The 25,112-nt window shown below is 40.0% G+C and overlaps 1 protein-coding gene across 11 annotated transcripts in view; it reads left to right on the top strand.

Annotated features, from left to right (window-relative positions):
* CPEB3 (cytoplasmic polyadenylation element binding protein 3) overlaps positions 1 to 25,112 on the top strand; it is a 197,144-nt gene that overhangs the window by 122,636 nt on the left and 49,396 nt on the right. For all 11 annotated transcript variants that reach the window (XM_043596981.1, XM_043596972.1, XM_043596983.1 and 8 more), the window contains one exon: positions 19,246 to 19,364. In XM_043596981.1, coding sequence (XP_043452916.1) covers positions 19,246 to 19,364 — 119 coding nt within the window. The remainder of the gene's footprint in view (positions 1 to 19,245; positions 19,365 to 25,112) is intronic.

The raw sequence follows: 25,112 nt of genomic DNA, 5'->3' as shown, positions 1-25,112 counted from the left end.
AAGATGACAGCTAAACAGATCTGAAAATTGAGTACTTAGTCACAAAGTTAGGGAAGCCGTTTCCCGAGTGGAAGAGTACCATATGGGAAAGACTGAGTATGAAAGGGCTTTAGTACCTTTGAATAAACGAAGTGTGGTTGGAGTGTTAAAAAAGAGAAAATGATGTAAAAGAAAGAGCCTCAAAACAGAAGGACTTATTTTTCTTCCCTAAATTGACTTCATCCCCACAGAGAGCGGACACGAAGGCATTTGTGTGGTGTTTGTCTTTGGGGTGGAGGAAGAATGGAATTGAAATATCAGTTTAAAGTACTTTCAAATAGCTATTGATAAAATGGAAGTAAAATCTTGCTTTGTGTTTTCTACATTTAGTTCTTGATGATGAAAAGAAATCAACGCTAGTCAAATTATTGAGGAAAAGTTTTCTGAGATCATCTTTGCATACTTTTTAGGTCTGCATTAGCAAAGTTGAAATTGTGAAGTCTGGAAAGAGAGGTTCTTCCATATCTTAGGGCGTGAACCAAATCCCACATTCATACAGAATTGTAATAAATGACATTTATGTTTATAATAGCTTGCCTACAGGTAATTTGAAGACAGTTATTGAAAAAGAATGGCAAAAGAACAAAATAAATGCAAACAGAGGGCTTAGGTCCTGATGCACATGATTATGCAGCATTGGGAATATCAATCCATCAAATATTTGTTGCTTGTCAATCTGCGGAAGAGTCTATATTTGGCCTTATGGGGGATCTAGAGAAGATTGCAGTTTCCTGGAGGAAACATGGAAACAACGGATATGAAATATTAAGTCATGGTAAAGAACATGGATTCTAGAACTAGATTTGTGGGACTCCTCTACATATTAGTTGTACGACCCATAGGCATGCTGTTTAACCTTTCTGTGCCTTAGTTTCGTCACTTGGTAAAAGGGGGATAATGATAGTACCTATTTCAGAAGGTCATGATGGGGATTAAAATGAGTACGTAAGTCCATGTGGAGTGACTAAAGCATTCTCTGCATACAGTAGATATTATGAATGATACTGTAATTTTTTTTAAATACAGATCAATGTATGGTTAATGACAAGTGAGCAAAAAATACTCTCTGCATCCAGAAGAGAAGCAGATTGCTGTGGGCTGTACAAGACCTTGATCTTCAAAACTAGGCAGGAAAAGAATAGGCAGGAATTGCAGGGGGCTGGAATTATGGTGATTAGGATGGCAAACCTTTACTAAGGGCTTGCTATGAGCAAGGCATTGGGTTACAATTTTCTAAATTATATTTAATCTTCCCAACTGCACAAGGTAGGCACCTTAGTGTTCCCATTTTATATAGAAGAAGAAACAGATTTAGAAGAGGGCAGTTTGTCCATGGTCATGCGTTAAGTGACAACAGGTTAGCCTCAGAGCCCAGCGCTCTTAAATATTGCACTCTACTATTCTCATTTGGGAATAAGGACAGCCCAGAGGTAGGCAGCAGGCTTAATTAAGGCAGGATTATGTGGTAGCTTGACTGCCAAGCTTAGGACTTAGACTGAGTAACCAGTGATGAAGAATACAGGCTCTGGAGCAAGCTGCCTGCGTTGGATTCCTGTTCGCCTACTTGCCATATATGTGTCTGGGCTGGTTATTTTCCTAATTCTCTATTTTTAAAAAAAACCCTACAAAATGGAAATAATAATAGTATCTAATTCTGTTTTGAGGATTAAATAAGAAAATGCACGTAGAATACTTTCATCTTACCCAGATATTGAAGTCTTTTTTTTTTTTTAAAACAAGGGAGAGGTTGGGATATTTTTCTTCGGTTTTAGTGTTTAGCCAGGGTCAGAAAAACTATTTAGGAATTTCCTGTAATCTAGCTTATAAGAAGTAATAAGGACCACAAAGACCCAAGATATTAGCATGGAGGTATTACTGGATTGGTGGCAGTAAGAGACCGGTGGGAGTGATCAGGATGGTGGCAAACTTGATGTTAGGGTTGTGTTAAAATTTCTTCCACTGAATGGGGGCGTTATAGTTCTCTTGAATGTAGGGGAGTCAATTGAGAGAAAACTAGTTTGGTGTGGTGATGATTTGACTAAAGACACATAGAGTTTGGTATGTCCTCACATCTGATCTGAGAGGAAATTACTAGTGGGCAGTGAGATTGCAGTTACATAGTTTGGGGAAAGAGACTGGCACTGGGGGCACACATCTCTTGAGAGTCATCTTTTTGGAGAGGAGGGAGAAGATTAAAACAGATAATAGGTAAATGTTGTTAGGAACCAGAAGGAAGAAGAGAACACATCAGGAGAGACCTGGGTGAATGAAGTACTAGGAGTATGTCTGTGGCCATGGAGGCGAAGGAAAGAAGCTTCAAGAAAGAACATCAGCATCATTAGCTATTGCAGGGTTACTAAGAAGACCTCCATGGAATAGAAATAAGCGTGGGCCTCTTGTCAAGTACATGATCATAGGAATTTCTATTGTTATCTTAATTCTAGGTCTTAGTATACATTATAATGAAGTAGGAAAACCACAGCAAAGCAATCTAGTTTGTACTGAACAAGTGTTACCTTTATAAGTAAGAATAATCCTGCTTCCCCAACAGAACCAACCGCCATCATTTTTTGTTTCCTTCCAGTCTCTCTCTATTCATACATATCCTTTTTTGTGGGTGTGGGGGGGGGGTGTAATTGTAGCAAAGATACAGTTTTCTATCCTCCTTCTTCCCTGCTATGTTACTACATAATTTTCATATTTTTCAAGAGCCTGCCTTACCTATTGTTATACCATAATTTACTTGCTTATTGGTCATTTAGGCTATTATAAATAATGCTCCTGTTAATATGTCCTTGTATGTGGCTTTTTCTTTCATAGTGTTTTCTTTAGGATAGATTTGCCGAAGCTTAACTGGAGTTAAAGAAATGAAAATCTTAATGACTCCAGATTCCATATCACATGGCTTCCCAAAGCAAATTTCCCTATGTAGTTTATACTAATTTGGACATCTGCAGCCCCACTTTTGCTTACTTCTAAGTTAGATAGATGGTACATTACAGTTGTGGACTTGCCTTTTGCCTATATGTTTGGAATATAATGGACTCCTGCAGAAGCCAGAAACCACATTGGTATGAATCTTCTTTCTATTGGAAGCATTTAAACCTTTCCTCTCAGGTCTCATCTGTTGAATCTTGGTCATTATCTATGGTTCTCTCCCTTACCCACTCTGACTACACTGACTTCTTTGCTGTTCCTTGAGGCCCACTCAGGTCCCTCAGGGCTTTAGTACTTTCTTCTGTCTGAAACTGTCTTTTCCCAGATTTCTGAATGGGCTATTGACCTCTTCCCTTAGACAGACTTCTACTCAAATGTCACCTTAACAGAAATATCTTTCCTGATTTCCTTATCTAAAATAGAAGTCTTTTTATATTCTATCTTCTATCTTCTTGCTCTCTTTCCCTCTTAGCTTCATTTTATTTATTTTTTACTTCATTTTATTTTTCTTCAAAGTGCTTATCATGACCTAGAAAACTTATGTGTTTTTCTGTCTGTTTTCTGGATCAGAATGTAATTTTTATGAGAGTAAGGTGTTTTTATGTTTTGTTCACTGCTCTATGCCCAGTACCTTGCATACCTGCCTCAGTAGCTGGCCCTTAGATATTTGTTAAATGAATGAATTTTATCTTTGCAAATGATGAGTTCACTCCTAGAGTACTAGAGCAGAAGTCTATCACCTTTTAGAGCTGGGAAGTTCCCTAAAGATCATTTTAATACAATCTTCATTTTAAAATGAGATTCGAAGAGGTGAGGTGTCTTTTCCTAAGAGCGCACAGCTGTTATCAGACAGGCTTGGACCTAGCAGACCAATAATTCATGCTGTTTTATCTGGTGAATTATAAAGGAAATAGTTTTTATTTGTTTGACTAGTATGTATCATGTGTGGGAAAGGAACATTGGTTTAAACTTGGACTTTATAAATTCTAAGATTTAAACATAGTTGATAAAGTATGCTGTTATTTACAAGACTGGATTTTATATAAAAATTAGCAACGTAAGTTGTATGACCCATGAAATAGTTTCACAGCTATTTAAAAATGAAAGTGCTGCTTGGCTTTTTCGTGAATTCTTCTGTTCTGTTGGTCACACTCACATAATGGTATTTCCAAGATCTGGTTTAGGCTGATGCTGTAGCTGGAAGCATAGGATTACATCCCATATAGCTTAACCATGGGAGTCTGCCTCTTGGGTGATGCGACACCATTACTGCACATAGGTGCACTGCTTTGTAATTGAGTTCTTTGACTACAAAGGTCAGAGGTTCTCTTGTACTACGTCAAATTAGGGATGTGGTGAAAGCTGCAGAATAGAAGCTGTGCTAGAACCAGGTATCATGGAGGTGTCATTCTAGGGAGTCAAACAGTGGGAGCTATTAATTCTTCGTTGTTCATATTCTGCCATTATCATGACTCAGCTTTTCTCTGCATGTGTGCTCGTCTCAGATTGTACTTCCAGTGGGAAAACTGTTTTTATATTTCTAGTAGAATTCCAGAAAGAGGGAATCTGATTGGCCCAGTTCATTTTTTAACACCTAGGTGTGAGATAGGCCATCCTAAAGACACTGGCCATAGAGTCCTTGACTGCTTAATAAAGAAACCGCTTAGTTCTGCTTCCGTGAACGTGACTGCTAGGAAGATAAGTTGGGCATGAAAAGATTTTATGATGATAAAAGGCTCTTCCTGGGAGAATAGCCCATGTCCAAAGTTGCTGTCACTAGAGCCACAAAAAATTGTCTGCCCACCCTGAGCCTTCTACCCTTCGTTTTATACTACTAAGCAGCTGCTCTTGATAACACTAGTAGTCTCACCTCTTGCAGTGGGACTGGGGCCAGGGAGAAGAGCTGGCATCTCCTGGGCAGTGAGTACAGCTGCAGTACCACTGTTTACAGAGACTTCTGGGACAAAGGTGAGGACAGCAGCCAGCTGCAGATGTTGGACAGGAGATTAGCCACGTGGCTCTAAAACTGTGTTCACAAGTTGGTGATGCTGGCAGTGGAGTGCAGGAGGCTGTCCCAGCCCAGCTGGGCAGCCAGTTTCAGTTCTGGCAGTCCAGGAACACAGGATTCAGGTGCACAGCAGGGTGAAGGGGAACAGTAACAGGCATGCAGATTTATGCAAGAATGACACATACCTTTCAATCTGCTGATTCCTGCCCACCTTGAATAAAGTGTGTACTTCTGAGTGGCTGTTTTTTCTGGTGATCATCATGTATTTCTTCTGCACTGGCCAGGCTGGCTTGACCTAGGGACCAGGTCATGCAGTAATGGAAGGGTATACAATACCAGCGTGGTTTGTGGACCTGGCACAAGCCAGGCCACATGGGTTTCAGATTAGCTTTTCTGCAGCCAGCTAAAGAGAGATACTGTTTGAAGAACAGGAAAGAAGACTCTACTTTAAATGGACAAAAATAAATCATTGTGAAGCTGTATAGGCTGGATTCATGGCATGTATTTCTTTTTCCTTCAGTTTATCTGAATCTGGCTTTGGAAAGGAAAGTTTTCAAACTTCACATTTTTTTCCCTTGTAGTATAACTTGAATGGAAATAAGTCAGTGTTGTTTTAGGCCCGTATTCCAAGTTTTTCCATCTTCTGAGTTATATAAACTGATCCAAGTTAGGAAACGAAAGGGTTTTAGCCTGCACTTAACCTTTTGCAGTTTGTAAGCTTTTGAGTAATACTTTGCTTTTTTTTTTTTAAGCAGATCCTAGCTTATAATACTCATACTCTTTAGTGAATTCCGTATTTTAATATTTAATTGATTGAATTTCATTCTCAGGAAGGATTTTCTTATAAAATCGTGGAAACTGTACTGCAGGGCAGCAAGAGTGGGCTTTTTGTTTTGTTTTGTCCTGTTTAGACAAGGGGCAGTATCCTATTATTGCTTTTAAAATCTTAGCCCACCCTCAGTTTAAACTGTTTTATTAAACACCTATCTCTTCTGCATTGTATTGAAGGTGAATAGTAAGAGTCTTTGATTTCAAAGCAGTTATAGTTTGAAGGACTGTACAGAAAGGAGTAGGCAGGGGAACCTGGGTGGCTCAGCCGGTAAAACATCGACTTCGGCTCAGGTCATGATCTCATGGCTCATGAGTTCGAGCCCTGCATCAGGCTCTGTGCTGACAACTCAGAGCCTAGAGCCTGCTTCAGATTCTCTATCTCCCTTTCTCTGCCCCTCCCCCGCTGCGTAAGGAGACAAAGCCTGAGCAGCCATATAAATAACAGAACCATCTTGTGCTCTGTCACAAACAGTATCTGTTGTGCCAAGTCCAGGCAGAGGTGCTATGAAAGGGGCGGGGCGCACGGGGAGATGCTTGTTGAGCTCAGAGAAGCCAAAAACACCCCTGATGAGAACTTTGTTTGGAAGAGAGTAGCTCTCAGGGACTGAAATGGAAGGCACGAAGTTGACAGGCTGAGGCTGAGTGAATGTTTTAGCAAAGGCTGTAGATTGGGACAGAACTTGTTGACAGGAATTGGATGAGCAAGTGAGACCAAGAGAGGATAGGTTAGTTGAAAAGGTTTGGAGGGGCGCCTGGGTGGCTCATTGGTTAAGCGTCAGACTTCGGCTCAGGTAATGATTTCATGGTTCCTGGGTTCAAGCTCCACGTCTGGCTCGAGATCTGTGCTGACAGCTCAGCCTGGAGCCTGCTTCAGATTCTTTGTCTCCCCTCTCTCTGCCCCTCCCCCACTCGCGCTCTGTCTCTCAAGAAAATGAATAAACGTTAAAAAAATTAATTTAAAAAAAAAGAAGAAAAGGTTTGGAATGGGAAACTGAGAGGATCTGGTAAAAAAATTTGAAAGCTGAGAACAAAGACTTGGGTTGTCTTTTAAAATAAAACGGAGGCTTTACTCAAGTCTTCCGTCTTGAGAAGGAGAAATGGTGGCAAAGAGAAAACCTATTGGCAGCAGCATCAGGAACTCACCAGAGGATTATTAAGGTACACGGAGGAGGGGAAATTAGATTGTCAAAGTTCAAGCCCTCTGCAAGTAGGGTTGGGCCAAAGCTTCATCTATAGGGAAGTGCCTAGACTAAAAGTTGTCTGATGCTGAATGAGGGAGAGTAACAAGCAGTGGGTCAAGAGCTGGGGGTTTGTGGACTCAGATGTGGGCCGTAGTTACTGGCTATATGACACTGAGCTAGTTATTTAATCTCTGAGCCTCAGTTTACTCATCTGAATGATACTCATTGGGTTATTAAATGGATTATGTGAAGTCTACATACACACCGACACAGTACTTAGGCTTAATAGGTGTTAAATAATATTAGTGTCCTTCCCCCAGATAAAAATGTAATGCTCAGTAATAATAAAACCACCTGACTAGTTTGACCAGTTTCCTCCCACATCCCCAGTCTGGTCTCTGTTTTCATGGTCAGGTGCTTGTTAGAACTGACTGTGACTAGAATTGACAGACCGGCAGACTTCACAAGGACCTCTTTATGTAGGAAATGTGAGGTTATGTAAACAGAGCAAGTTTTAAGCCCAAATGCCCCAGGTCACTGCCCTGGACTGCAGGACTTTACTAAGAACATAGGAAGTAGATTGCCAATTTTCAACTCTTAGGTGGTTCTACCCATCAAACTTGTTTTCTTGTTCATTCCCACCTGCCCCTATCCCTGCCTGCCAAGCCAGAAATCCACAAAGAAACATTTACTAGTGCAATAGAAAACACAAAACAGGCTAGAACCAAAATGTTTGAGCTTCAGCCTTGTATAGTAAATATAGTCAAAGAAATATGTTTAGTTCTGAATCCACGGGAAATGTTCAGGAATCCAAGGACTTGGGCAGTATCTGCAGAGTCATCTCTACATCTTTTTTTTTTTTCAATGTCTTTTTTTTTTGATTGATTTCTGAGAGAGAGAGAGAGAGAGAACACGAACTAGTGGGGGAGGGGCAGAGAGAGAGGGAGACACAGAATCTGAAGCAGACTCCAGGCTCTGAGCTGTCAGCACAGAGCCTGAGTCCAATTCAGGGCTTGAACCCAGAAACTGTGAGATCATGACCTGAGCCAAAGTCGGACACTCAACAGACTGAGCCACCCAGGCGCCCTTCTACATCTTAACTTAGGCTAATTCCTTCCCTTGGAATGTCCTCCATTTTTTCAACTATGTCATACCATCAAGATCTGCTACCACCTACAGAAAGACTTCCCTGATTTCTCTATCCAGGTCTTCTTCACTGAAAGATATGTCTTCTTTCTATGAAGTCCAACTTCTACAAATACTTAAAAAAATACTTCTTAGAATCCTTAATGCATTGTTCCTAGATTAGAGTTCTCTATGTATTTATTCTTCATGACTTTCTTGTACTAGCTTATAAATTCCTTGAGAACAAAGTCTTGCTTATGTCTGCATTCCTCTGAAGTGCCTAGAGCACATAGTAAGTGTTCAGTAAATTTTGGAATTCAGATGTTTTCATCCAAGAGGGAAAATGAATAGGGAATCCAGTTCAGAGACCTACAGTGTTCTCCAGGCAGCAGGCCGGGAGTTGGTGAGGTGCTTCAGCTCTTCCCACCCAGTGCCCTCAATCCTGTACTCTAATTAATGACCTCTAGTCTCTGTTTTCCAAATGAGCCAACCCTTTGACCTTGTGTGCCTTGGCCTGCACTGTCCTGAACTTGGAATGCTCTTATTTCCAGGAAGACTAATTATCCTCCAGTTCATATGTGGCCTTTGTTCTATGGCTTTCCCTGATGTTTGGACACCTCTGCTCCATTTGTCTTTCATCAGTGTTCTGTAGGACAGACACACCCCCAACATAATACATTTCATGGTGTTCCTTAGTCATTTATTTATAGGTTGGAATTTTCTAGGACAGGGTTCTTCCTTGGCTTGTCTTTGTAGCTTCCTTGCCTAGCTTCATGCCTTATACCTCATAAATATTTTTGGTTCTATTGAATTGAATCCAAAGACAAAGACGCCTGAGGCAAACCAGGTAAGTCTTCTGACCTGATTGCCAAGGTTAGTAAGAATGTTTAGAACAGACTTCTGTGGCAAAAAGTGTCTGAACTCAGGCAGCTGTGGCTGGAGAGGTGCCCTTCAGGCCTGTCTAAGAAGGTCACAAGAAATCAGGGAGCCTGGATTCTGTGCAAGGAGAGATCTCTTTCTCATTCTGTGTGTGTGTGTGTGTGTGTGTGTGTGTGTGTGTGTGCGCGCGCGTGTGCGTGTGTGTGTCTGTTCAGACCATGGATCTTTCCTTCTGGGACTGATCTCACTTAATCAGAAACTGACTGTCCCTTGGTCAGCTGTTTTATGAATGTAGCAGTGGTTTGGGGCACTGCCCTACAAGCTGAAATTGTTTTTCCATTGCAGTTGATACTTGAAACATAAATCACTAAGAGCATTAGTTGATTTTAAGAACTGTTGGGTCTTTAAAAACACCCAAACAGCTCTTTAGAGAATGGGAGACTATATTACTGTCTTCCCTAGAAAGACCTGGTGATTTTTAACTTTTTCCCTACAAATTTTTATGTTAAAAAATTTCAAGCCTACAAAAAAGCTGTAAACCGTAGGAATAATGCAACAAACACCTATATAGGCTTCCTCTAGATTCACCAGTTGTCAGCATTTTGCCACATTTGCTTTCTCTTTTTTTCTCTTTCTGTGTGTATAGTTTTCAGTTATAGACATCAAGACCTCTCACTCCTAAGTGCTTCTGCATGTGTCTCCTGTAACAAGAAATATCCAGATTGTTCTAGTAATGTCCTTTAGAGCTGTTTTTTTTTATCTAAGATTCAAACATTTAGTCTTAACATCCAAATACAGTCTTACATTTAGTTGTCATATCTTCCTACTGTCCTTTAATTTAGATAGTTCCCTAAGCTTTTTATCTTCTGTATCATTTGATGGGTCAGTGTCAGATGTTTTATAGAATGTCACTTAATTTGGAATTAATCTGATTGTTTCCTCATAATGAGATTCAAGTAAAACACTGTCAGCAGGAAGAGTATGTAGATGATGTGCTGCACTAAGAAGGACATAGTACAGGAGTACATGTTAAGTCAGTTTGCCCTATTGTTGGTGATGTTAAGTTTGATCACTTGGTTAAGATGTTGTCTGCCAGATTTCTTTTCTTTTCTTTTCTTTTCTTTTCTTTTCTTTTCTTTTCTTTTCTTTTTTCTTTGAGAGAGAGAGAGAGAGAGAGAGAGAGAGAGAGAGAATATCTCAAGCAGGCTCTACACTCAATGCAAGCCCCAGCACAGGGCTCGATCCCATGTCCCTGGGATCATGACTTGAGCCAACATCAAGAGTTGGACACTCAACTCTCAGCCACCCAGACACTCCAGGATTCCTCCATTTTAAAAGTGCCTTTCCGGGGCGCCTGGGTGGCTCAGTCAGTTGGGCGTCCGACTTCAGCTCAGGTCACGATCTCACGGTCCGTGAGTTCGAGCCCCGTGTCGGGCTCTGGGCTGATGGCTCAGAGCCTGGAGCCTGCTTCCGATTCTGTGTCTCCCTCTCTCTCTGCCCCTCCCCCGTTCATGCTCTGTCTCTCTCTGTCCCAAAAATAAATAAACGTTAAAAAAAAAATGAAAAAAAATAAAAGTGCCTTTCCCTCCCTTTGCAAATACTGAATAATCTGTAAAATGATACTTTAAGAGTATGTTGAATATCTTGTATCCCTTCCCAAATTCACTCAGTGGTTTTAGAATCCACTGATGATTCTTGCTTAAGTCAATTATTACTGGGACGATGATATTCATTTTGTTAAAATCTTACTTAATTTAGTGAGATCTGCTCTTTAACTCCCTCAAGTACCTTCATTCTAAATACACAACCTAAAAATACATTGAAAGCCAATAAGCATCTTTATTAAATATGACAATTTGACCTAAATAAAACTAAATCTAAGCTTCTGATGATTTTGAAGTTCATCATTTCAGTTCTTCTTAATATAGTTTTGTGGGCTTTATTTAGAGCAAATATATATGCATAGACCTTATATTTTAGGACTGAAGCACAGGTGACCACTTTCTGCTACTTTCTACCATTTCTGTGAAATGATCACTGTACCAAAGGTAACAATAAATATATAATAACTAGGCCAGTCCCTATTTGCTAATGATATTGAAACTTTTGCCTCATCATTTTTAGGTGAGACAGTATAATAGATAAAGATGGACAATGAAAAAAATGGATAAAAAAAATATAATGGATTAAGAATGAGGACTCCAAAAGCTGATGTAGGTTTTAATTCCAAATTTAATCTCTAGGTTTTAATCTCTGAGGTATCCCTTAACCTCTTGGAGCTTCAGTTTCCTTGTCTGTAAAATGATAATAATAACACCTGTATTTACCTCATAGAATAACTGTGAGGATGAAAAGAGCTGACAGATGTAAAGTGTTTATTATTAGCAAAGTGCCTGGCGCACTGTAAGCACTTAGTAACTGGTATTTGTGGTGGTGAAGTTGGTGGTGATTGTTATGGGGATCAAGTATAAAAAATTATAACATGAAAAATTATGTATTTAAGAGCTCAGAAAGCATTGTTTTTGACAGGTAGCCAAGAACATTTTGGAGGTTGTTATACTTAGTGTGTTCTCAGGTATTAAAAGAAAAATAATCTTTTAATTAAATTTACCCTGCAAAAACCTGGCCAAATAAAATGGAATAATCCCAATTGAGTCCCCCCTCCCCCTACAACCCCATACCTGCCTGTTCCTCTTTACCCTGGAGTAGTGTGGTCAGTCCAGGCCTGTCCAAAAATCTCTCACTGTTGTACCCTTCCTCCCTCAACCTATTTGGCACCAATGGGAAAGGGAAAGCAAGCAATTTCCTGCCATCCATTCTGCCCAACCCAGAGTCATGATGCTGATAGTGCTAAGAATTCCTATTGCTTCCCTTGGAGCCCATAATTCCATCCACAGACTGGCTCTGAGTTGAGGACCTCCCATAGCTCACAACATCTCTGAAGCCCCGCCACACTCCTCAGGTATGTGGCAAACAAGACCGCCATTTCTGAAACTTGAGTTTTATGATCCTGTTATCTCTTACTGGCTCAGAGGGCAAGGGAGAACAGGAGAGCTAATAATTTTTTTCCAAGCTTTTTTATATATATATATATATATATATATATATATATATATATACCTTTCATACTAATAGAAGAACTTGCCAACAGTGACAGTTTGAGGAGCTTGATTTGTAGGCATAATAGGCTTTTATTTAAATTTTTTTTAATGTTTATTATGAGAGAGAAAGAGTGTGAGTGGAGGAGGGGCAGAGCGAGAAGGAGATGCAGAACCTGAAGCAGGCTCCAGGCTCTGAGCTGTCAGTACAGAGCCTGACATGGGGCTCAAACCCACCGACCGTGAGATCGTGACCTGAGCCAAAGTCAGATACTTAACCAACTGAGCCACCCGGGTGCCCCAGATAATCTGTCTTTTATTTAAAGAATGTATTAGATGGGGCGCCTGGGTGGCGCAGTCGGTTAAGCGTCCGACTTCAGCCAGGTCACGATCTCGCAGTCCCGGAGTTCGAGCCCCGCGTCGGGCTCTGGGCTGATGGCTCGGAGCCTGGAGCCTGTTTCCGATTCTGTGTCTCCCTCTCTCTCTGCCCCTCCCCCGCTCATGCTCTGTCTCTCTCTGTCCCAAAAATAAATAAACGTTGAAAAAAAAAAAATTTAAGAATGTATTAGAATCAGCAAATAATATCACATCTGATAATTCTGTCTCCTGGTGGAGATGGCTAGTGATATATGAAAGCAAAATATTCAGTCACTTTTATCATTTGTTTATGGTAATGTTCAGCCTGTTATTCAAATAGCTTTAAAGTTTTTCTTTAGTATCTAGATTACTGCACTTTATTCACCAAACACTTGGAAATGCCCAGTGGAAACTGCATATCATTAATTTGAACTCTAATTTTTATAACGAGATTGTATGCAAAACTCAGTTTTACATATCACACAAATAACTGAAAATGCGGAAAAAGAAATATTGACACTTGCACAATACCTGGTTTACAAAGTACCTTTATGTGTGTTATTTCATAACCTACAACATCTCTGTAGGATAATGAGGACAAAGACTTATTTTTTTTTTTTCACTTTACAGAGAAAACAGCCAAGACTCAGAAAGTTTAAGTTGATTTTCAAGTTCATGGTTCCATCACTTGCTAGGTTACTTTGAACAACTTGCTTAATCACTCTGTGCAATTTCTTTAACTGTAAAACAACTAAAAGTAATGCCTACCTTATAGGATGTGTGTGATGATGAAAGAACGCACTCAGAATAGTGCCTGGTGCATAATAGATGCTCAATAAATGCTAGCTATTATTACACACAGCTAGTAAATGTTAGGACTTAGATCTAAATCCAGACCTTCTGACTCCTAGTCCAGAACTCTTTTCATAGTACCATGTGGAATTTGACTTTTCGCAAATAATTGATTTAATTTTCATCTCACATTGACCTTGTTATTCTAGAAGGAATCTTTTTCTACTTTGTTTGCTTTGACCTTAAACTTCTGAAGATCAAAAGGGAAATATGTTTGAAGGATTCTTCATTCCTGATTTGTTTTTAATACTCTTGATTTCTGTTGTCATCTGGGTTTGGTTGACCTTGAGGTGTCAGAAGGTGTTTTTAGTAGGTGAAGGTACTGTTCATGAGTGATTTGGGATGTCTCTGGTGAATTTTGTTTTGGTTAGAAAGCCCAAGGTAGGAAGTAGGGTTGAAGGAAATTGTTGAACTTGAGTCACACCGCTTTGTAATGCTAAGAGAGTATTGTCATTACTGCCAGTGGCAGCTTGCTGGTGAGGGAGTAGAGATGATTTATTATAAAAGCTGACTTGCTATAAAAGTTATCCTGAAGAAGTTGGTTAAATGTTATGGGCCACTGTTTGGGAAAGGAAAAGAAGCTGTTTGTAGATATTTTTCTCAGTAATAATATTTGTGGTAGGCTTTTACTTGCAACTCCTCATTGTTTATACTCTAATGCTAATGGTGACATTTATGGCTGTGAGAGAGGCATGACTGAAGATCTGCCCACTTTTGTGGTAGCTACTCAGCTGCTATGGGGAGACACTCCCTCTCCTCTGATGCCCAAGTTGAGATCCGTGCAGGATTTGATGTGGAAAATTTCAGAGGGTGTACAGTGATGTGCCAGAAAAATGCGGTCAGCCTGGTGGCCTTCTGGTGGCAAGGAGCTGGAGAACGCCTCAGCTCAGTGAGCATGCCCCATCCCCAGGCCTTTTTGATATGCCTGTGCATAATGTACACAGATGGGGCCCTCTCCAAGAACAAGATAGCCTGTGTGCCTCTTAGGACCTTTGTGGACCATCTGTACCAGGATTTCACATGGTGAGCCAGGAGGTTTGAGAGGACATGCTGAGACCTCCTCTTTATGATTTGCATTTTTTAACCCACTCATCTCTAATATTCACTCTGGCAAGTGGAATTAATGTTCTCACATTAAATGAAAACACTGAATTTTTAATAGATTCCTTGGGGCTTGGTGATAGTTTGATACTGTTTCCAACAGAGAAAAGATATGAAGAAATGATATTTTTTTCTAGTTTGCAGTTAGGTTTTATTTTTCTTGCCTAGCCACCTGCTGAATCCTCTGACCCATCTAGCCTGGGAGCAGAGCCCAGAAAACAGCTCTGGGTCCTATCACTTAGGCAGCCTCCCTGTTGTATCTACATACCCACTCCCATGGGCTTGGTGCTGTCCCCTGTGTGCTGGCTTCAGCCAGTTGCATTGGCCACTCTTGGTGTGCCAGGTAGTGGTTGATCTGTTTCCTTCTGTGTTTGCTTAGATGGTAGTGATTGACCTTTTTGTGCTGTATTCGCTTGGATACTTTGTATAGTTTCCCAAAGAATTGGGAAAAAAGATTTTTAAAAAGTACCCATTATTCAGTATCTGTTGCTACTGTCATTATGTGCTGCCCGGGACTCCCAAGAGCTTTGCTTCTAGGCCAGTTGATTAACATCTTTGTTTGATGTGTGAGAATCTTCTGAATTTGGAAGTTCTTATCCTTCTCTACCATTTACACCTTTCTGGCACCAGAGTAGAACCATATTGGTGATGGTTTTTTTGTTTCGTTTTGGTTTGTTTTTTTTGTTTTGTTTTGTTCTGTTTGTTTTTTTTTTTTTTTTTTTTTTTTTTTTTTTTTTTTTTGAGATCAGCAGCAGGGCTGGGAGTGGAGGTGACAGCTGAGAGACTTAACAAAGCTAGAGGGGTTGCAGAGAGGCCAAATAGTTGGATACTCAAGCTTAGACTAGCTCATGATGGGCCTTTGCTCAGCTGCCATTCATGAATGCCAGCATGGCAGCAGATGCTAGAATTGGTCCCTTGAACGTCTGTTGATCTCTTTGAAGTCTTTGCTGATTCTCTCAAGTCAGAGTCCTTGCTCCTCTGGACTACCATGGCACTTTTTGTTCCCACGTATCTCCTTCAGCTTTGTAGCAAATAGTTAATTGTCTAAATGTCTGTTTCTTCTACCACATAAGTCTCTTGACAGTAGGAACCTACTCTCTTCCATCTCACTTTTCTCATAAGCCATAGATTGTATCCTACTTGTAATAGTTGCTCAGTAAATCTTACTGAATCAAAGTGAACAAACTGGCTGTCTCTGTGGAAGTTCTGCAGCTAGTATCCATGTTTATTGTATACTCTGTCATGAGATAGGAGTGTATCCTTGGAGAAAAAAAGCATCATCATCAGAAAAAACATGTAAATATACATGTAAATATAACACCTAAATAACCCTACGTTATTATTGGGCCTTTTGGGGGAGGCAGCTTTTGTTGGGCTATAATTCACACCCATATAGTTCCCCCATTTAACTTGTAAAATTCAGTGGTTTTCCGTATGTTCACAGAGTTATGCCACCATCACCACAATCAATCTTAGAAAATATTCATCATCCCCAAAAGAAACCCTGTACCTATTCCCTCTAGTCCTTTAGTCCTAGACAACCATTAATCTATTTTTTGTCTCCATAGATTTGCCTATTCTGGACATTTTATATAAATGGAATCATACGATATTTGTGCCTACCTTTTCACTTGGCATAATATTTTCAAGGTACCTCCATGTTGTAGCATGTGTCAAACCTAAAGCTTGATGGAAGTTAGAGGGCAGGTGATGCTTGTTTTTTGACTAGTGGTTGTGGCTCAGGCCAGTGATGAGTCTGCCTGCTCTCAAGAGGACCAGATCTATAGGTATACTATGCAGATATTGTGGGTTCAGTTTCAGACCACCACAATGAAGCAAATATTTCAATAAAGTGAATGAAATGAATTTTTTAGTATCTCAGTACATATAAAAGTTATGTTTATACCGTAGTCTGTTAAGTGTGCAATAGCATTGTGTCTAAAAATCTGCATACCTTAATTAAAAATGACTATTGCTAAAAAAAAAAAAAAATGCTAACCATCATCTGAGCTTTCTGTGAATTGTAATTTTTTTTTGGTGGAGAATCTTGACTCAGTGTTCATGGCTTCTGACAGACCAGGGTGGTGGTTGCTAAAGGTTGGTATGGCTTTGGAAATTTCTTAAAATAAGACAACTTTGTCACACCAAAACAAATTATTTCTCTGTGGGACACAATACTGTTTGATAGCATTTTACCCACAGTAAAGCTTCTTTCAAAATTGGGGTCAGTGCTCTCAAACTCTGCCTCTGCTTTTACCAGCTAAGTTTATGTAATATTCTAAATCTTTTGTTATCATTTCCACAATCTTCACAGCATTTTTACCAGAAATAGATTCCATCTCAAGAAACCATTTTTTTGTTGTTGTTGTTCACCCATGAGAAACAACTCCTCATCTGTTAAGGTTGTATCATGAGATTACAGCCATTTAGTTACATCTTCTGGCTTCACTTCTAGTTCTCTTGCTATTTCTACCATGTCTGCAGTTACTTCCTCCATTGAAGTCCTCAGCCTCTCAAAGTCATCCATAAGGGTTGGGCTCAACTTCTTCCAAACTTCTGTCATGGTGATATTTTGACCTCTTCCCATGGATCATGAATATTCTTAATCACATCTAGAATGGTGGATCCTTTCCAGAAGGTTTTCAGTTTGCTTTGCCCAGATCCATCAGAGGAATCGCTGGCAGCTACAGCCTTATGAAATGTATTTCTTAAATAATAAGACTTGGAGCACACCTGGCTGACTCATTTGGCGACGCATGTAACTCTTGATCTTGGGGTTGAGTTTGAGCCCCACATTGGGTGTAGAGATTACTAAAAAAAAACAAAAACAAAAACAAAAATAAAAAAATAAACAAAAACAAACAAAAAAGGAACAAACTTAAAAAAATAATAATAAGACTTGAAAGTTGGGGGTGCCTGGGTGGCTCAGTTGGTTGAATGTCCCACTTCGGCTCAGGTCATGATCTCAAGGTTCACGAATTCGAGCCCCACATTGGGCTCTGGGCTGACTGCTCAGAGCCTGGAGCCTGCTTTGGATGCTGTGTGTCTCCCTCTCTCTGCCCCTCCCCTGCTCACACTCTGTCTCTCTCTCAAAAATAAACAAACATTAAAAAAAAAAAAAAAGACTTGAAAGTTGAAATGGCTTCTTGATCCATGGGCTGCAGAATGGACATTGTGTTAGCAGGCATGAAAACAATATTCATTTCATTTTACATTTCCATCAGCGCTCTTAGGTGACCAAGTGCATTGTCAATGGGCAGTAACATTTTGAAGGGAATCTGTTTTTCTGAGCAGTAGGTCAACAGTGGGCCTAACATTTCAATAAGCTATATTGTAAACAGATGTGCTGTGAACTAGGCTTTATTGTTCCTGTATTATAGAGCACAGGCAGAGTAGATCTAGCATGATTCTTAAGGCCTGTAGGATTTTCAGAATGGTCAATGAGTATTGACTTCAACTTAAAGTCACCAACTGCATTAACCCCTAACAGGAGAGTGAGTCTGTCCTTTGAAGCTTTGAAGCTTGGCATTGAAGCTTTGCTATGAAAGTTCTAGATTGCATCTTCTTCCAATAGAAGACTGTTTCATCTACATTGAAAAACCTGTTTTTTAGTGTAGCCCCCTTCGTGAATTAACCTTAGCTAGATCTTCTGGATAACTTGTGCAGCTTCTACATCAGCACTTGCTGTTTTACGTTGCACTTTTATGTTATGGAGACAGCTTCTTTCTTTAAACCTCATGAACCAACCCCTGCTAGCTTCCACCTTTTCTCCTGCAGCTTCCTCACCTCTCTCAGTCTTCATGGAATTGTAGAGAGTTAAGGCCTTGCTCTGGATGGGGCTTTGGTTGAAGGGAAAGTTGTGGCTGCTCTGATCTTCCATCCAAACCACTAGAACTTTCTTCATATCAACCATAAAGCTGTTTTGCTCTTATCATTCATGTGTTCACTGGAGTAGCACTTGTAATTTCCTTCAAGAACTTTTCCTTTGCACTGCAACTTGGCTAACTGGCTCAAGAGCCTAACCTGTGGCCCCTCTCATCTTTCAATATGTCTTCTGCACTGTGCTGAATCATTTCTAGTTGCTGATTTAAAGTAAGAGACGTGCAACCCTTCCTTTCACTTCGAGGCAACTATAGGTTTATTAGTTGGCCTGATTTCAGGGGATTGAAATTATGTTTGTGTCTCAGGGAACAGGGAAGCCCAAGGAAAGGGAGAGATACAGTGGAATGGCTGGTCAGTGGAGCAGTCAGAATATACACAGTATTAAAGTTCTCCGTCTTCTATGGTCCCAGTTGATGGCACCCCAAAACAATCATGATAATAAATCAAAGATCCCTGATCACAGATCACCATGACCAATATAATAATAATGATGAAAAAGTTTGAAATATTGTGAGAATTACCAAAATGTGACACAGTGACACAAAGTAAGCACATGCTTTTGGGAGAATGGCTTCCATAGACTTAATTGACTTAGGGTTGCCACAGGCCTTTAATTTGTAAAACAAACAAACAAAAAACTCAGTATCTGCAGAGCACAATAAAGTAAAGCTCAATAAAATTAGGTATGCTTGTATTTCATGGAAATTCCATAGAGGAGTTCTGAACTTGCTTCTCTGAGCAATTATAAGAATTGAGACCGCGTCAGTGAGTACCTAATCCAATGCCCGGCATATGAGGGTCTCAATGACTTTTACTTCCCTGTGTCCCATTTCAGATTCTTGGATTCTAGTAAGAATCTGCCAAAGTGAAACAACAGATAAATTTTTATTTGGTACTTTCTTTGAGTTTAATTTACTGATTTTTCCCTCTATCCTTTTGTTTTTGTCCTCCCAAGGCTATGCCTTTCTGCTGTTCCAGGAGGAGAGTTCAGTGCAAGCGTTGATAGATGCCTGCCTGGAAGAAGACGGGAAACTGTACCTGTGTGTGTCAAGCCCCACCATCAAGGATAAGCCAGTAAGTAATATGTAGCCAGCTGTTGCTTTTCCAGAGCACATATGCATTTGGAATAGCTGAGCGCCTCCTTTTTGTAATGGGAATGCTGGTAACTAGGATTCTCTTACCCGGGGTGACCTTGCTATGCAATAGAGCTGGACTATTGTTGATGAGAAGCTAATAACAAATTACTCAGTATTTCATTTTATACCTTTGGGACTGCGTGTAAACAAATGTGTCCTTGTCTTTCCCTTTACAGCTCTTTTAAGCTAATTCCTATTCAGTAACTCTGAATTGAAGTAAACAATGCTCTAAGCGGTTTTGGCAACTGGTTTCTGTCATTTTTCAGATCAAGGACAGGAGCAATTTATTATTTTTTTTAAAAAAGATCATAATTGGCAATGTTTTGTGAGTGGTACCTACAACTGGCTTACCTAGAGCTTACACTCTAAAATGGATATCTTCAAACAGGGTGGGAGAGGGAGAGGGCAAGGACAGAGAACATGAACCCCAGACCATAAACAAATGTACACTTATACAGAGTTCATGGTTAAGAGGTTGTGGTTTCTGAGCCAAAGCATGTGAGTAAGTCATTGGGTAAGAGATGAAGACTGCTTACTTTCTCCTGACAGGGGTTATCAGTGAAGAAGGGGCAAGGCTGTATTCAGAACAACAAAAAAAGAAATTGGTTAGCATGGCAGATAGAGGATTGAGGGAATTCGGAAGGGGATGAGTGTGTGTCAAGAGCTGGTGCTAGGAGTGGGAAATAGAGTAAAAATTGTGATATGGACCAAGGGACCGAGGCAGGAATCTCTCCCAGGGCTTGCAGCGTCCCCTGTTAGACTTACACCAAATGTGGGGCTTGCTTGGCAGTTAAGTTTATTCTCAGAAATGTGCATGGGGAAAGAGTTGGGGTCAGAAGTAGAAGTCTTCTAAAAAATTTTTTTTATGTTTTATCTTTTATATTTGAGAGAGAGACAGAGAGACAGCAAGCAGGGGAGGGGCAGAGACAGAGACAGAATCTGAAGCAGGCTCCAGGCTCTAAGCTGTTAGCACAGAGCCCGCCCGACGCCGGGCTCAAACTCACAAACCGTGAGATCATGACCTGAGCCAAAGTCAGACGCTTAACCAACTGAGCCACCCAGGTGCCCCCAGAAGTAGAAGTCTTGACTCTAGCATTTAAATTATCTGCTTGGTTCAGAATAAGTCACCTAATCCTTGCAGGATCTTAGTTTCCTCATCTATAAAATGGCAGGAATAATGGTTTCTCTCTGCGATGTTGAGCAGCTCAGATAAGAGGAAAATGAATGTGAAAGCACTTGGTACTTGTGCAGATGTAACTGGATGATGCTGTTAGAGCCGTATGGTGCTATAGTCAGGAGAGCAACATTAGAGCTTATTACAGGGTAACATCTACTGAAAAGAATGGTGGCATCTAGAGCAGGGTTTATAGTTGGCTGCAGAATGGCGCTGGGACTTGTCCACCTATAAGGGGGAGACTGCAGCATGGAAAGCAGAGGAGTTACAAAGAATGGAGATATTGGGTTATAGAATAATCGATGCAGAAGAAGAAGCAAGGATTTTAGCAAGTGTGACAGTGCCACCATGTATTTCACATTCTGGGGCCATTACCAAATTTTTATAGCAGTTAGCAGACTTGGATAGAGTAGCTATGCAGTTGGGGAGAAAGAGTAGGGAACCTTTGCTAACTTCGGTCTTAATTTAAGCTGAGGAAAGGCTGTGTACACTGTGGCTAGAATAGGAGAGTGTAGTGTTTCCTCTGAATACATAATGAGAAAGCTGGAGTAACATTTCTATATCTCTTTGGAATAGTGTGAGATTAGAAAGACCGATCCCAACTTGGCAGAGTCAGATGTCTGAAAGGTAAATGGTTAACCTCCAGAGAGCCTCTGCCACCATAAGAGAGGATTAGAAATAGATTTATACATTTAAAAAAAAAAAAAAAAAGAAGAAAGCAGAGTGATAGAGATCCACATGAAGATAGTTACGCCCAAAGTAGACTAAGAAGCTGTTGAATTGAGGGGAGGAGACCAGAGACGAGCAGATGAGCTTGTGTACCTTGGAAGTACCATGTCACTTGCTCTGTGGGAAAAGGAGGCTAATACACCTTCTCAGGGCATGTCTTCACCAGGACTGGACATCTCTTGAGAAGGGAATGAGCAGTGGTGGTTGCAGATGGAGGTGGTATGTTGATTGTTTTCCCTCCAAATACATTTATTACCCTGAGCATGAAGGACTTTTGAAAAATAATTAGTGTAACTATCTGTTTTGGAAATGTTTATGGGGAAACTAACTTTCACTGTTTGTGTTTCTGCAAATTTCTGCCTTATTGCAGTTTTCATTTTCTGAACTCAAGTGAAACAGTTTTATTGGAGCTTGGTGAATTCTGAATGGTGGCTGCTGATTACGTATTTCTTTAACCCAGGCATACTCAGAATTTCCAGCATAAACAATTTGAATAAAACTCAGGATGGGAAACAGAAAAGTCCCCAAATACCTATAATTCTAATGAACTGGATCCCATTTTGGGTTCCAGCTCTTTTGGCTCCATTTTTGAAACCTTCTCTTTGTTGGCTTTAGCTCCACATCTATCACTCCCAGCCTCATTTGGCCACACTTCCCCACCCAGGTTTCAGTACATTCCACCTCGTTTTGGATGCTCCCACAGAAAGTGAGAGCTGGGTTGAACTATTGGGAGTAAATGAGGACCTTGGCAATAACTCAAGGTAAAGACAACCTTTGGAACTCATTCACCAAACCTTCTGAGCTATGGCTTTTTCTGCTTCTTGGCTTGGCTACTTTTCAGGATCCTAGTGCCCTCATTCTGTTATTTAGTTCTCTCTGATCCTCTCTGGAGTTCTCCTTGGAAATACACAGTGTTCCAGAATGACCTCACAGATTTTCTATCCATTGACGTTCTCCCTTATTCTGTTCCCCCAGATCAAACCCCCTTTCCCTTTGCGTGGATTAGGTTAATCAGATTGTTTTCCTAATACAGAGCCTGATAGCAAGGTTCCCTCTCACCTTTCTAAGATTGTGTTTGTTTTTTAACTCAACAAATCCCAAATCAGTGGATTCTAGATAGTATTAGGAGGTATTTTTGGTCAGTGATTACCTTTCATTAAATAACTCTACTTAGACTACCCTATGTATGTATAGGTCTGATACTTAAAGATGACAGAAGACACTATTTATAGCTTGATTAATTGACTTCTCAGTTCCAAAGAGTGGGTAGACAAATGGGCAACAGCAGGAACTATTGCAAAGCTCCTGGATGTGTGATTTTGACCTCTCCTCCAGCAAAAGGAATTCCGTAGCACAGATGTTCCAGGCATCCCAGAAGATAGCTGTGTTCTTGTCCAGGCTTCTAGTGAAGTGGACAGACATTGTGACAGTGGTCCCTTTTGTCAAGGTGACTCCACTTTTTGAATGTATAAATACACTGAACCTGAAGGTACAAAACAGCAAACTGATAGAGCAGGAAACCTGTTAGAGTCTAACAGAGATAGGGACTAAAAATCAGTAACCTTGAAGAAGAGGTGTGGAAGGAGATTTTTATGACTCTTACCCTCTAAAACACTTTGGCCAGAGATGTGGGATAGTAAACACCTTGAAAGGAGTATTATAGAAGTTTCCTGCTTCTTCCTCCTTACAATTTATAACATAATCACAATTTATAAATATCCTGAAATATGACAGATTGATTTTCTATACAGTTGGCCCTTGAGCAGTGGGGTAGGGGTGTTAGGGGTGCTGACACCCCACGTAGTTGAAAAATCCACATATAACCTTTGGCTCCCCATAAATATTATTAACTACCAAAATCCTACTATTAACCAGAAACCTTAACAATAACATATACGGCTGATTAAACCTATTGTATATATATTATAAGCCATATTCTTAGAATAAAGTAAGCTAGAGAAAAGATAATGTTATTAAGAAAATCATGAGGAAAAAATGTAGTATACTGTATTAATAAAAAAAATCTACATATAAGTGGACTTGCGTGCTTCACACCTGTATTGTTCAAGGGTCAACTGTATATTTAAAACTGTCTTAGCAAACCAAAGTGTGCTTGTGTAAGGTCACTTGTGGAGCCTGTTGCTCAAGTAACATGGTCATCCACTCAAAATTTGAAGAACAAAAATTGGGAAAAAAAATGTTGGGAGCAAAGAAGCTGGAAACCAGTTGGATGCTGGCTCAGTTTTTTAATTTTTATTCTGTCCAATCTGTCTATAATTCTGTCTTTCCTATTCCCCTTTATGTATCAATAGGATCTCCAGCACTTTGAATCACTCCTCTTTAGTACAAAGACAGTCCAGATCCCTTTGCCTGGGACTTAAGACTTTCCCAGTCTGATTTCAAGTTTTTTTCCAACCTTTCTTTTTTCTGCTTTCCTTCTGAACCCCTTTTCCAGTCAACTGAAATATTTGTGCTCCCATTTCAGTTTCTGATTGCTACACTTATTTTTTTAAATTTTTTATTTTTGCTACACTGATTTTAAGACCCTTTCAAATGCCGTCTCTTTCCCGAAGCCTTCTCTGATCACTATACCACCTGTAGTGACTCACACCTACTATTATAGCTATCTTCAGCCCACATTCAGCCATATTTTTAAAAAATAATGTGCTGGTCTGCCTTTATACCATGTTTAAGGGACTCCTATGGGCAAGGCATTAGAGCTGGTTACTATGAATCAGACATAAAATCCTGTGTTCAGAAAGTTAATAGTATAATGGGTAGATAAAACAAGTATATAAATAAATACACAAACCTATAGAGCCTGACACATAACAGGTTTTCAAATATTTGTCAAATTTAGGAAAAATATCAAATACAATGAAGATAAGATTAAGTGCTTTGGAGAGTTTATATATACCTGGAGTGATAAAAGAAAGCTTCTTGGATGAAGTGTCATTTAAACTGGGCCTTGAAAGATGAAAAGGGTTTGGAGATTGGCCAGGGGAGAGGTGGAGGTGTGGAAGTGTGGGAAATAGACATTTCAGAGAAAGGCAACAGCATAAACACAGAAAAGAGAAACCGCAGATTGAGTGGAGAACATACAGGTTGGTTAGATGGAGCACAAATGTGTGAAAGGGAGTAGAGGGGAATTAAATTGGGAAAATTAAGTAGGGGCTAAGTTACAGGGCACCTTGATTGATGGCCTCAGCCTTTGGATTTGTGGTATATTTACTTAAACTGTTTCATTCTCCACCTACCACCTCCTAAGACAATAACTATAATTTTATCTTGGCTCAGTCAAATCAGATTCACTATATCCCTCCTCAGAAACCTTCAGCATTTCTGATCTTTATTTTATTTTATTTTTTGTTCCTTTTGGTCTAAATCTGTGGTTTGGGCACCTTCTATCATAGTAATTTCTCCAAAGGAGGAATTTCTTCTCTAAAATGAGAGAAATACCTCCTATTTATAATAAATCCTTCCCCCTCTCCCCAGTCTCTGAATTTGCAATTGAGTCCAGAGTTTCTTAGTGCTTGAATCTTTGGAAACTATAATCCCTTTCTAGAGAGGTCTAAAAGATGCTGTAGTTCTGATCTACTGAAATGGTTTCTAGTGTGTAAAATAGCCAGTACCATACTCCAAGGGACCATATCTAGGGTTTTCCAAAGTGTGTTATGAATTACACTTGTCCCATCAGACACTGGTCTCTTGAGAAGATCATTGACAAAAGGTTTGCTCGTAGCAATGATAAGTGTCATTTGTTCATAACTTACTTTGTGCACT

The sequence above is a fragment of the Prionailurus bengalensis genome, chromosome D2 (genome assembly GCF_016509475.1).
Source record: "Prionailurus bengalensis isolate Pbe53 chromosome D2, Fcat_Pben_1.1_paternal_pri, whole genome shotgun sequence".
NCBI lineage: Eukaryota > Metazoa > Chordata > Mammalia > Carnivora > Felidae > Prionailurus > Prionailurus bengalensis.
The sequence above is the reverse complement of the archived record's forward strand: the minus strand, read 5'-3'. Positions and strand labels throughout refer to the sequence as shown.